The sequence below is a fragment of the Aethalodelphis obliquidens genome, unplaced genomic scaffold (genome assembly GCF_003676395.1).
Source record: "Aethalodelphis obliquidens isolate GAN/ISIS:26980383/991018 unplaced genomic scaffold, ASM367639v1 scaffold2, whole genome shotgun sequence".
NCBI classification, from domain to species: Eukaryota; Metazoa; Chordata; class Mammalia; order Artiodactyla; family Delphinidae; genus Aethalodelphis; species Aethalodelphis obliquidens.
In genome coordinates this window covers 32,375,626-32,388,192 of record NW_020837946.1, presented here as the reverse complement: position 1 = coordinate 32,388,192, position 12,567 = coordinate 32,375,626, and the positions used below count along the sequence as shown (strand labels likewise).

At 39.4% G+C, this 12,567-nt stretch overlaps 1 protein-coding gene across 1 annotated transcript in view; it reads left to right on the top strand.

Annotated features, from left to right (window-relative positions):
• NBEAL1 (neurobeachin like 1) overlaps positions 1–12,567 on the top strand; it is a 180,128-nt gene that overhangs the window by 105,441 nt on the left and 62,120 nt on the right. Inside the window, exons 32-33 of the mRNA XM_027123720.1 lie at positions 9,481–9,638; positions 11,548–11,672. Of these exons, the coding sequence (XP_026979521.1) occupies positions 9,481–9,638; positions 11,548–11,672 (283 nt within the window). The remainder of the gene's footprint in view (positions 1–9,480; positions 9,639–11,547; positions 11,673–12,567) is intronic.

The following is a 12,567-nucleotide window of genomic DNA, read 5'->3' as shown; positions in this document are numbered from 1 at the left end:
TGATTTGTGACCCAAGATATGATCTATCCTGGAGAATGTTCCATGAGCACTTGAGATGAATGTGTATTCTGTTGTTTTTGGAGGGAATGTCCTATATATATCAATTAAGCCCATCTTGTTTAATGTATCATTTAAAGCTTGTGTTTCCTTATTTATTCTCATTTTGGATGATCTGTTCCTTGGTGAAAGTGGGGTGTTGAAGTCCCCTAGTATGATTGCGTTACTGTCGATTTCCCCTTTTATGGCTGTTAGTATTTGCCTTATGTATTGAGGGTCTCCTATGTTGGGTGCATAAATATTAACAATTGTTATATCTTCTTCTCCGATTGATCCTTTGATCATTATATAGTGTTCTTCTTTGTCACTTGTACTAGTCTTTGTTTTAAAGTCTATTTTGTCTGATATGAGAATTGCTACTCCTGCTTTCTTTTGATTTCCATTTGCATGGAATATCTTTTTCCATCCCCTCACTTTCAGTGTGCATGTGTCCCTAGGTCTGAAGTGGGTCTCTTGTAGACAGCATATATATGGGCCTTTTTTTTTTTTTTTTTTTTTTTGCGGTACGCGGGCCTCTCACTGTTGTGGCCTCTCCCGTTGTGGAGCGCAGGCTCAGCGGCCATGGCTCACGGGCCCAGCCACTCTGCGGCATGTGGGATCTTCCCGGACCGGGGCACGAATCCGTGTCCTGTACATTGGCAGACGGACTCTCAACCACTGCGCCACCAGGGAAGCCCTGGGCCTTGTTTTTGTATCCATTCAGCCAGTCTGTGTCTTTTGGTTGGAGCATTTAATCCATTTACATTTAAGGTAATTATCGATATGTATGTTCCTATTACCATTTTCTTAATTGTTTTGGGTTTATTATTGTAGGTCTTTTCCTTCTCTTGTGTTTCCTGCCTAGAGAAGTTCCTTTAGCGTTTGTTGTAAAGCTGGTTTGGTGGTGCTGAATTCTCTTAGCTTTTGCTTGTCTGTAAAGATTGTAATTTCTCCGTCAAATCTGATGAGATCCTTGTTGGGTAGGGTAATCTTGGTTGCAGGTTTTTCTCTTTCATCAATTGAAATATGTCCTGCTACTCCCTTCAGGCTTGCAGAGTTCCTGCTGAAAGATCAGCTGTTAACCTTATGGGGATTCCCTTGTGTGTTATTTGTTGTTTTTCCCTTGCTGCTTTTAATATTTGTTCTTTGTATTTAATTTTTGATAGTTTGGTTAATATGTGTCTTGGCATGTTTCTCCTTGGATTTATCCTGTATGGGACTCGCTGTGCTTCCTGGACTTGATTAACTATTTCCTTTCCCATATTAGGGAACTTTTCAACTATAATCTCTTCAAATATTTTCTCAGTCCCTTTCTTTTTCTCTTTTTCTTCTGGGACCCCTATAATTCGAATGTTGGTTTGTTTAATGTTGTCCCAGAGGTCTCTGAGACTGCCCTCACTTCTTTTCATTCTTTTTTGTTTATTCTGCTCTGCAGTTATTTCCACTGTTTTATCTTCCAGGTCACTTATCCATTCTTCTGCCTCAGTTATTCGATCCCTTGTAGTGAATTTTAAATTTTAAATTTCATTTATTGTGTTATCATTGTTTGTTTTCTGTTTAGTTCTTCTAGGTCCTTGTTAATCATTTATTTTCTCCATTCTATTTCCAAGATTTTGGATCATCTTTACTATCATTATTCTGAATTCTTTTTCCAGTAGACTGCCTATTTCCTCTTCATTTGTTTGGTCTGGTGGGTTTTTGCCTTGCTCCTTCATCTGCTATGTGTTTCTCTGTCTTCTCATTTTGCTTAACTTACTGTGTTTGGGGTCTCCTTTTCACAGGCTGCAAGTTTGTAGTTTCTGTTGTTTTTGGTGTCTGTCCCCAGTGGCTAAGGGTGGTTCAGTGGGTTGTGTAGGCTTCCTGGTGGAGGGGACTAGTTCCTGTGTTCTGGTGGATGAGGCTGGATCTTGTCTTTCTGGTGGGCAGGTCCACGTCTGGTGGTGTGTTTTGGTGTGTCTGTGGTCTTATTATGATTTTAGGCAGCCTCTCTGCTAATGGGTGGGGTTGTGTTCCTGTCTTGCTAGTTGTTTGGCATAGGGTGTCCAGCACTGTAGCTTGCTGGTCATTGAGTGGAGGTGGGTCTTGGCATTCAGATGAGATCTCTGGGAGATTTTTGCCATTTGATATTACGTGGAGCTGGGAGGTCTCTTGTGGACCAGTGTCCTGAACTTGGCTCTTCCACCTCAGTGGCACAGCCCTGACGCCTGGCTGGAGCACCAAGAGCCTGTCCTCCCCACAGCTAAGAATAAAAGGGAGAAAAAAAAAAAGAAGGAAAGAAAGAAGAAGATAAAATAAAATAAAGTAAAATAAAATAAAGTTATTAAAATAAAAAATAATTAAGAAAAAAAGATTTTTTAAGTAATGAAAGAAGAAGAAAACCAGACGGAGAGACCCCTAGGACAAATGGTAAAAGCAAAGCTATACAGACAAAATCACACACAGAAGCATACACATACACACTCACAAAAAGAGAAAAAGTTGGAAAAATATATATATCATTGCTCCCAAAGTCCACCTCCTTAATTTGGGATGATTCGTTTTCTATTCAGGTATTCCACAGATGCAGGGTACATCACGTTGATTGTGGAGATTTAATCTGCTGCTCCTGAGGCTGCTGGGAGAGATTTCCCTTTCTCTTCTTTGTTCGCACAGCTCCCGGGGTTCAGCTTTGGATTTGGCCCCGCCTCTGTGTGTAGGTCGCCCGAGGGCATCTGTTCTTCACTCAGACAGGATGGGGTTAAAGGAGCAGCTGATTCGGGGGCTCTGGCTCACTCAGGCGGGGGCAAGGGAGGGGTACAGATGCAGGGCGAGCCTGTGGTGGCAGAGGCCGGTGGGACGTTGCACCAGCCTGAGGCGCGCCGTGCTTTCTGACGGGTAAGTTGTCCCTGGATCACGGGACCCTGGCAGTGGCGGGCTGCACAGGCTCCCGGGAGGGGAGGTGTGGATAGTGACCTGTGCTCGCACGCAGGCTTCTTGGTGGCAGCAGCAGCAGCCTTAGCGTCTCATGCCCGTTTCTGGGGTCCACGCTGATAGCCGCGGATCGCGCCCATCTCTGGAGCTCCCTTAAGCGACGCTCTTAATACCCTCTCCTCAAGCACCAGGAAATAAAGAGGCAAGGAAAAGTCTCTTGTCTCTTCGTCAAGTCCAGACTTTTCCTGGATTCCCTCCCGGCTAGCCGTGGCGCACTAACCCCCTTCAGGCTGTGTTCATGCAGCCAACCCCAGTCCTCTCCCTGGGATCTTGACCTCCGAAGCCCGAGCCTCAGCTCGCAGCCCTGCCCGCCCCGGCGGGTGAGCAGAGAAGCCTCTCGGGCTGGTGAGTGCCGGTCGGCCCTGATCCTCTGTGCGGGAATCTCTCCGCTTTGCCCTCCACACCCCTGTTGTTGTGCTCTCCTCCGTGACTCCGAAGCTTCCCCCCTCCGTCACCCGCAGTCTCCGATCGCTAAGGGCCTTCCTAGTGTGTGGAAACCTTTCCTCCTTCACGGCTCCCTCCCACTGGTGCAGGTTCCGTCCCTATTCTTTTGTCTCTGTTTTTTTCTTTTTTCTTTTACCCTACCCAGGTACGTGGGGAGTTTCTTGCCTTTTGGGAGGTCTGAGGTCTTCTGCCAGCGTTCAGTAGGTGTTCTGTAGGAGTTGTTCCACTTGTAGATAGATGTATTTCTGATGTATTTGTGAGGAGGAAGGTGATTCCGCATCTTACTCTTCCGCCATCTTTAAGCTCCTCCACGTTATACTCACTCTGGCCCGCGGTCCCAAGGACTGTTGCGGCTTCAGCTGGTGGGGCCCCTCCAGAGCCAGCAGCCTTAGTGAGGCCGCCCTCCCCTCGGGCTCCAGGGCACTTAAGTCCGAACAGTGTTTCTTATTGTTTGTCCAAAAATTATTTGAGAATTGGAAGAAAAACAGATAAGAACTTAAAAATTAATATCAAAATGTTCTGTACATAGTGATTATGTAAAAAGTCTATCAGGCTGATAGTAGATATCTTTAAGGAGGCTGAGTATGTATCAGTCCTTAGAGGGAAATTTATAATACAAAGTACTTATTAATTTGAGACCTTTCTTCTTTTTTAGTATAAGTTCATTCTACCCTAAGGAACTTGAAAAAGTAAACTAAATTACATTAGTTTGGTTTTTTTGTTTGTTATTTTTTTGTTTTGGCCACGCCACGCGGCTTGTGGGATCTTAATTCCCCGACCAGGGATTGAACCTGAGCCACCACAGTGAAAGCGCCAAGTCCTAACCACTGGGCCACTAGGGAATTCCCTTATTAAAGAGCAGAAATCAACGGAATTGAAAGCAGAAAAACAATAGAGAAAGTCAATGAAACCAAAATCTACTTAAGATATCAATAAAATTGATAAACTTCTAGCCAAATTGAGGGAAAAAAAGTGAAAAATTACTCATACCAGAAATGAATCACCACTGACTTCACAGACATCAACATGATAATAAGGGACGACTACAGGCTAATCTGTGCACATAAATAAGATGATTTAGATGAAATGGATCAATTTCTTGACAGCTACAAATTTCCCAAACTAATTCAATAATAAGTAGATAACCTGGATAGTTCTCTGTTAAAGAAATTGAATTTATAGTTAAATACCTTCCAAGAGGGAAAACTCTAGGCCCAGATGGTTTCAGTGGCAAATTTTACCAAGTGTTTAACGGAGAAGTTACACCAATTCCTCACACTCTCTTCAGAAAATTGAAAAGTGGCATAACTTCCCAACTCATTATATGAGGCAATATTACCCTCATATTGAAACCATACAAAAACAGTGCAAGAAAACTACAGACCAGTATCCCTTGGGAACATAGGTGCAAACCAAATCTAGCAATGTATAAAAAAAAATACATCACAACCAGGTAGAGTGTCTGTTGGGAATGCAAGGCTGGTTCAACATTTGATGATCAGTTAATAATCAGTCACATTAATAGACTTATCAAGAAAAAGTACATGATCATATCAGTAGATGCAGAAAAAGCATTTGAGAAAATTCAGCATCTATTTATGATCAAAGTTTTTAGCAAACTAGGATTAGAAGGGAATACCTAAATCTCTACAGAAATTGTACAGCTAGCTTCATATTTAATGGTGAAGAACTGAGTGCTTTCCCCATAAAATAGAGACTAGGGTGGAATGTTCACTTTCACTCTTCTTAGTCACTATTGTACTATAAGACATAGGAAATGCAATAAGAATAGAAAAAAAAAAGGCATTTATATTGGGAAGGAAGAAATAAAACTATTTGCAGATCACATAATTATCTGCGTAGAAAATCCTAAGGAATCTATCAGAAATCTATAATTAATGAATTTAGCAACATTGCAGGACACAATATCAATACACAAAATTTAATCATATTTCTATATACTAGCAACGAGCAATTGGAAACAGCAATTAAATAAATACTATTTACAATAGGTCTAAAAAGAATGAAGTACTTAGATATCTATCTAACAAAATATGTATAGAATCTATATGCTAAAAACTAGAGAACACAGATGAAACAAATTAGAGAAGACCAAATAAAAACACATGTTTATTCCATAACTTAGGTATAAAAAGAAACATTCGTAATCCACCACTACTAATATTTTGGTATATTATCCTTCCTGTATTTTTATGTATATATTTGGTTTAACCAAAATGGTAGTTTCATTTGCTACTACTTTCTTAAAATGTACTGTGTACATTTTTCCATGCCATTATATGATTGTCTAATATTCCATTATATTATGTATTAGAAGATTTAAACTTATTTCCCGGTTTTAGACCTAATTTACCAGTTTCTTCTTTATTATAAATAGTATCGATCGTCTCTGTAGTCATATTTTTATGCTTATCCACAGTGACTTCCCTAGAATAAGTGGAATTACCGGTATGGAGCAATTATGATAATAATTACTGTTATATTGCCCTCAAAGATGTTCTACCAACTACTATACCAACCAGCATTTTCTCTTTAACTTCACACTTAGCTTTTCTAGGAAAACCTGATTTGAGAATATCCTTATGGGGGGGCACAGGCAGGATGGCGGGTGACTCTGAAGTCCTGGGCAGCTGGGGTGGCAGGGGTGGCTGGGCGGGCCCTGCAGCGCGGATGCTGCCGCCGCTGCAAACTACTGAGCTCTGCGTGTCGCGGCGGCACAGCACTCTTCGGGGCCGGGCGGACACCCCGCATCCACGGCCAAAGGGCCGGGAAGCCGGCCACACGTATCTGCCCAAAGCGTGCCTGTCCCATCCACCTTGGAGGCGGAGATTGCCCGTGGGTCCCTGGCCCCAGGTGCTGAACCGCACCAAGGGGCGATTGGGAAGGAGCTCATAGCGGCAGCGTCCTGGTGGTCCGCCGGAGAGCTGGATTCCCGCCTTCTCCGAATTTCCATCGTCAACTTTCTTGACCAGCCTTCTCTGGTGATCCGGACCATGCAGCGCTTTGGGCCCCCTGTTGCCCACTAAGTCAGGGCTAGGGAAAGGGGTTAAGGTCTAAACTTGTGTCCCTTCCTAGACAGTGCATCCCTCCTAGGGCAGTGATTCCTGCAGTAGTTGCCACTTCACTATGGGGGCCTCATCTTTTGCCTCTACTGGCCCTTGGGTGCTGAGAGTTCACTTGCTTTGTTTGGTGCTTAAATGTTTCTTAACTACTGAAAATAAAACTGAGCTATGATGCAATGTCTGACTTTATTTTCAAATATAGCACCTTTAAATATTCTTTCCTTTGTCCTTAGATTGGAGGGGAGGTTCTGTGATTCAGATATTCAAGTAGTACAACGTAATTGAAGACAGTTTAAGAAGTGGAAGAGGATAGGTCCTGTCATTCAGTATTAACTACTGTCCACATTCTGGAATATTTTCTTAGTTTTATAGTTGTATTTATGTAGTAAATATGTAACAGTAATAATATTTTGCAAGTTTAGCATTTTTCCTGATATTTTTCATCTAACATGAACCTTTTTCTAAAAGTTCTTCGAAAGCATTATTGAATGGATACATAAAAGATACATTATTGAATGTTTAAATTATTTTCAATTTTTGCCATATTATAGGTAATGATTCAGTGGAATGCTTGTATATAGAGTTTTGCCTGAATGATTGTTTTCTTAAGATAGACTACAAGAGGTAGAATTGGTTAAATATTTAAAGCTCTCAATCTGCAGTGTGTGAAATTGCTCGCCAAACTGTACAGAAAATGTACCCTCCCACCAGAATGCTGGTTTCCCACATCCCAGCCACTACTGGGTCTCCTCAGTAAAATTTTTTTAAAAACTGGGTTTGTATGACAAGAGCAAACGACCGAGAAACACTCGAATAAGGAGCTTTGTGGCTTACTGGCCTTGTCTCAGATCAGTGAAGAAAAACTGCTAGGACAGTCATATAGGCCTTTTGTTAGGAAGAGTTAGCTTCCTGTAGAAGATGTTGTATCCTGCAGCCTTTCTAAACTCACTTATTCTAGTAGCTCTTTGGTAGATGCCGTTGGATTTTCATCATTGGTGATCACGTTTTCTAAGAATAAAGGCAGATTTGCTTCTCCCTTTAAAAAAAAAAAAAGAATATCCTTATGAGGACTTCCCTCGTGGCGCAGTGGTTAAGAATCTGCCTGCCAATGCAGGGGACATGAGTTCGATCCCTGGTTCGGGAAGATCCCACATGCCATGCACCAACTAAGCCCGTGCGCCACAACTACCAAGCTTGCTCTCTAGAGCCCGTGAGCCACAACTACTGAGCCCACGTGCCACAACTACTGAAGCCCATGCATCTAGAGCCCATGCTTCACAACAAGAGAAGCCACCGCAACGAAGAGCAGCCCCCGCTCGCCACAACTAGAGAAAGCCCGCATGCAGCAAACGAAGACCCAACACAACCAAAAAAAAAAACAATATCCTTATGTGCTTGAACTTCAAAACTGTGAAATTGATGTTTAATTATCATGGAACTTTCATGACTTCTTCAGTTGTCTCAGCAATGATCTGTTTTAAATATTCGATAACACTGTCTCCCAAATCATTGATTTCCTACAAATATAGTAGTAGTTACAGTAACAATTAAAATAATAACTATAATTTATTGAGAGCTTGCTACTTTTCTGGCATTATATTAAGCACATTAAATCTTAATCTTTATGATGACAATTACTGTCAGCCCCATCTTACAGGTGATGGTATTGAGCTTCAGAGAATTAAGTACCTAAGATTTGTACCCAGGTCTAGTTCCAAAGCTTATAGCCACACACGTCTGTACTGCCTCTTTAAAAGATGTCTTTTTTTTTTTTTTGGCTGTGTTGGGTCTTCATAGCTGTGCGTGGGCTTTCTCTAGTTGCTGCGAGCGGGGGCTACTCTTCGTTGTGGTACCTGGGCTTCTCACTGCAGTGGCTTCTCTTGTTGTGGAGAACGGGATCTAGGTGCATGGGCTTCAGTAGTTGCAGCATGCGGGTTCAGTAGTTGCAGCACGTGGGCTCAGTAGTTGCAGCAGGGCTCGTAGGGTGCACAGGCTTCCGTAGTTGTGGCACGCGGGCTCCAGAGTGCAGGCTGGGTAGTTGTGGCTCACAGGCTTAGTTGCTTTGTGGCATGTGGGATCTTCCTGGACCAGGGACCAAACCCGTGTCCCCTGCATTGGCAGGTGGATTCTTAACCACTTGCGCCACCAGAGAAGTCCCTAAAAGGTGTCTCTTAAATCAATGTCTTTAACTATTCATTTTAATGTGATTCAGTGTTATTTGTTTGAAACAAGTTAAATACTATTTTAGTTCCTAACATTTCCTCATAAATGAATGTCAGTGTGAGTTAGATAAGCCAGGCTTACCTCTTGTCTTTTTGAAAACTTTAAAATTTTAATTTCAGGGCTTAGAGTTATATCTTGGTAGAACTTATTATCAGAATCTATTTTATCCTGAAAACTGGAATAGGTATGTGAATTCATTTGCTAGCTAGGATGCTGTTCAGAGAGTAGCACTCTTAAGTGATGGAATTTTTCATTGTGAGAGATTTGCCCCTATAGATTTCTTTTGTCTTTGGCATTGCCTTTCAGGCCATCAACAGTAGAGTAGAATGTGGTTACTCTTCCTTTTACTTTATTTAAACTTGAGTCACATTCCAGATGCCTTATAAATCAAAAGATCTCAAAAGAAAATCATTTTACTTGATGGTATAAGGTTAATAATTCTGAGATTTAAAATCTTATGTTGAGACACTTTACATTTTTGAAGTTTTTCACATGTTTATTGTTGGTTAGTTACTTTCTTAAGTTTTAAAAAATACAAGTAGATTATAGCTAGAATTATATTAAAGAAATGATTCTAATGGAATAAGAAAATCTTGTTGGTTACCAGCTTCTTTCTTTCATTGCTTGATTTTATTGGGTCAGATGTTTAAAATTATGGCATTAAATTTTAAATATACCTCTAAATATATGATTCAGTGCTATTATTTATTGCTGTTTCTTTCAGGAGTTTTTTGTGGAGCCATTTAATCGAAAAGCACGCCAAGAGAACTTGAGGTATAATAATATGCTTAAACAACTTAGCAGTCCACAGTTAGCCACTCTGAGACGCTGGAAGGCAATAAAGCTCTATCTTACATGTGAAAGGGGACCTTGGGCTGAAAGGTACGTGTCTATCATTCATTAAATACCCTTTTTTCTTTAGAGCTCTGATCTAGAACTTTATGAATCAGTGACCTCGCCAATCCAATTTTTAAAATGTTCAATTCTTAAAAGATTACTTTTAATTAATTTGCTTGCCTTTTATGGATTATAAGTTCGGTATGTGTAGAGCTTTGTGTGTATATGTTTTTCACCATGGAGTTATTTCCTTTACTCTTACCCTGTGACATAGAATTTGTTTTGATTCCATTTACTTCTGTCTTCCTGATACCACCTCTTTGAGCTAGGGTTAGTGACGATGTGTATTTGAATATTTTACAATTTCTTTATTTGATCCTAAGTCACTTCTGTTTTGCTGAATTATATTTTATACACACACACATTTTTTAACAGCCCTTTTTTATTGTGGTAAAATACACTTAATATAAAATTTGCTATTTTAACCATTTTAAAATGTACAATTTACTGGCATTAAGTACATTCCTCATGTTGTGTAATAATCACCACTGTCCAGCTTCAGAACATTTTCATCACCTGAAAAAGAAACCCTGGACCCATTAAGCAGTCACTAGCTATGATCCCTTCCCCCGACCCCTGGCAACCACCAATCTGCTCTCTGTCTCTATGGATTTGCCTATTCTGGGTATTTCATATAAACGAAGTCATTCAGTATGTGGCCTTTTGTGCCCAGCTTCTTTCATTTAGCTTAGTATTTTCACTATGTTGTAGCATGTATCATTACTTTCTTTCCTTTTTATGGCTGAATAATATTCCATTGTGTGGAATGGATGATGGACATCGTGTTGCTTTCCTTGTGGCTGTTGTGAATAGTATTGCTGTAAACATCTGTGGATAAGTGTTTGTTTCAACACCTGTTTCTAATTCTCTTGCTTATGTAGTGGAAGAATTACTGGGTCATATGGTAATTCTGTGTTTAACTTACTGAGGAATTGCCAAACGGTTTTTAACAGCAGCTGCATCATTTTACATTCCTATCAGCAATGTTTGAGAGTTTCAGTTTCTCCACAACCTTACCAAGACTTGTCTTTTTTTTTTTTTTAATTATGGTCATCCTAGTGGGTGTGCAGTGGTATCTTATGATTTCATTGCAATTCCCTAATGACTAATGACATTGAGTATCTTTTCAGGTACTTGTTGGCCATTTGTATATCTTCTTTAAAGAAATGTCTATTCAAGTCTTTTGCCCATTTTTAAATTGGATTGTTTGACTTCTTGTGGTTGAACTATAAGAGGTTTTTTTTTTCAATAATAGACCCTTATTGGATATATTGTCTATAAATATGTAGGTTGTCTTTTCACTTTCTCCATAGTGGCCTTTGATGCACAAAAGCTTTGAATTTTGAAGTCCAGTTTATCTGTTTCTTTCTTTTGTTGCTTATGTTATTGATATCTTATCTAAGAAACCATTCCCAAATCCAGGGTCATGAAGACTTACTCCTATTGTTTCCTCTAAGAGCTTTAACTCTTATATTTAGATCTTTGATCCATTTGCAATTATATTATCTTTATTTGTACTAAACTTATTATTTTATTTTGAAAACTGTATTTGGAATAAACTCCTAAATAGCTAGTTAAGAACTTCCTTGTAACAGTGAAAGAGTAAAATATATCAAGCTGTAAGTCTGAAGATTTATGTTCAAATCTTATTCCTGTACCTGTAAATCACATGGCATCTTGGGCCTGTCTTAGATTCCTCAGGTATATACTGTTGATATGCATAATAACATTGGTTTTTTTCTCGGGGTTGTTTGGGTCAAATGAGATAAGGAATGTGAATGTTTTTATAAAATGGTGCCAAAAAAATGTAAAGTACCTGATACTCTATTTCAATAACCAGTCTTTGTAATTTTAAGCGAAATAGTTTTATTTGTTTACTTATGAATATTCATAGGAAACAAAATCCACTTCACTGGAAACTAGCTAACGTAGAAAATTATTCCCGCATGAGACTTAAATTGGTGCCAAATTATAACTTCAAAACCCATGATGAAGCTAGTGCTTTGAGAGATAATCTAGGTGAGTTTCAATGGCTGTTTAATTATTTATTGAAGATAATGAGGGTGTTGGTGGGGATTGGTTATTGTTTTCATTGTTTCAAAATTATTTAATCATGAGAGAAGGGTGACATTTTATAATTGATATTTAAGTGGTTGTGTATGTTGCCTTTGGCCTAAATCTAAAATGATTTCCTATTTCAATTGATGGCAGTTTTTCAAGGAAAAATGTAATTTAAGCTCATAAAATTATACTGTAGTTGATGTGAAATGTATCATCTCTATCTCCATTATGGTATAGTAAAACATGGTCCTTTAACCTTAGCCTTTTGCTTACCAAAACTGAGTTTAATGTTAAATATATTCAATATTTAGAATTCTTAGCAGCTCTTTAGGTCTTTCTTCTATGACCTGTTCTTCGTATAGAACTCCAGACATTTAGTATCTAGATGGGCCAATGCCTTTTTTCTAGAAAAAAGTGCTTAAAAATGCATAGCCTTGCAGTATATCAAAACAGATTTTAAAGAGTTTCTAAAATTCTTATGAAGCCCTTCCTTTATAGCCATCTGACTGAGCATCTGTGCACCTTATGTTTAGTGACTAAGTTATAGATGAAATGAGTACCAGTTTTTTAATCTTACTTTTTAAAGTTTCCTTAATATATTGGCCAGTACAGTAAATGCCATAAAATTGAGAGCTACGATGCCTGCCATTTAGAGTCTTATATTCTGAAATAAATCAGACACAGTAAGTGATTTCCCTTAATGTAAAATAATGGCCTTGTCCATGGTACAAAGAGTGTCTTATACAGGAACGGTCAGTGTGTATAGCTTGTCCTCCCAGTATATGTCCTGAGACTATTATACTTTCTCTACCTCTTAAAATTTTATACTTACCACACAGAAAACATCTTATGG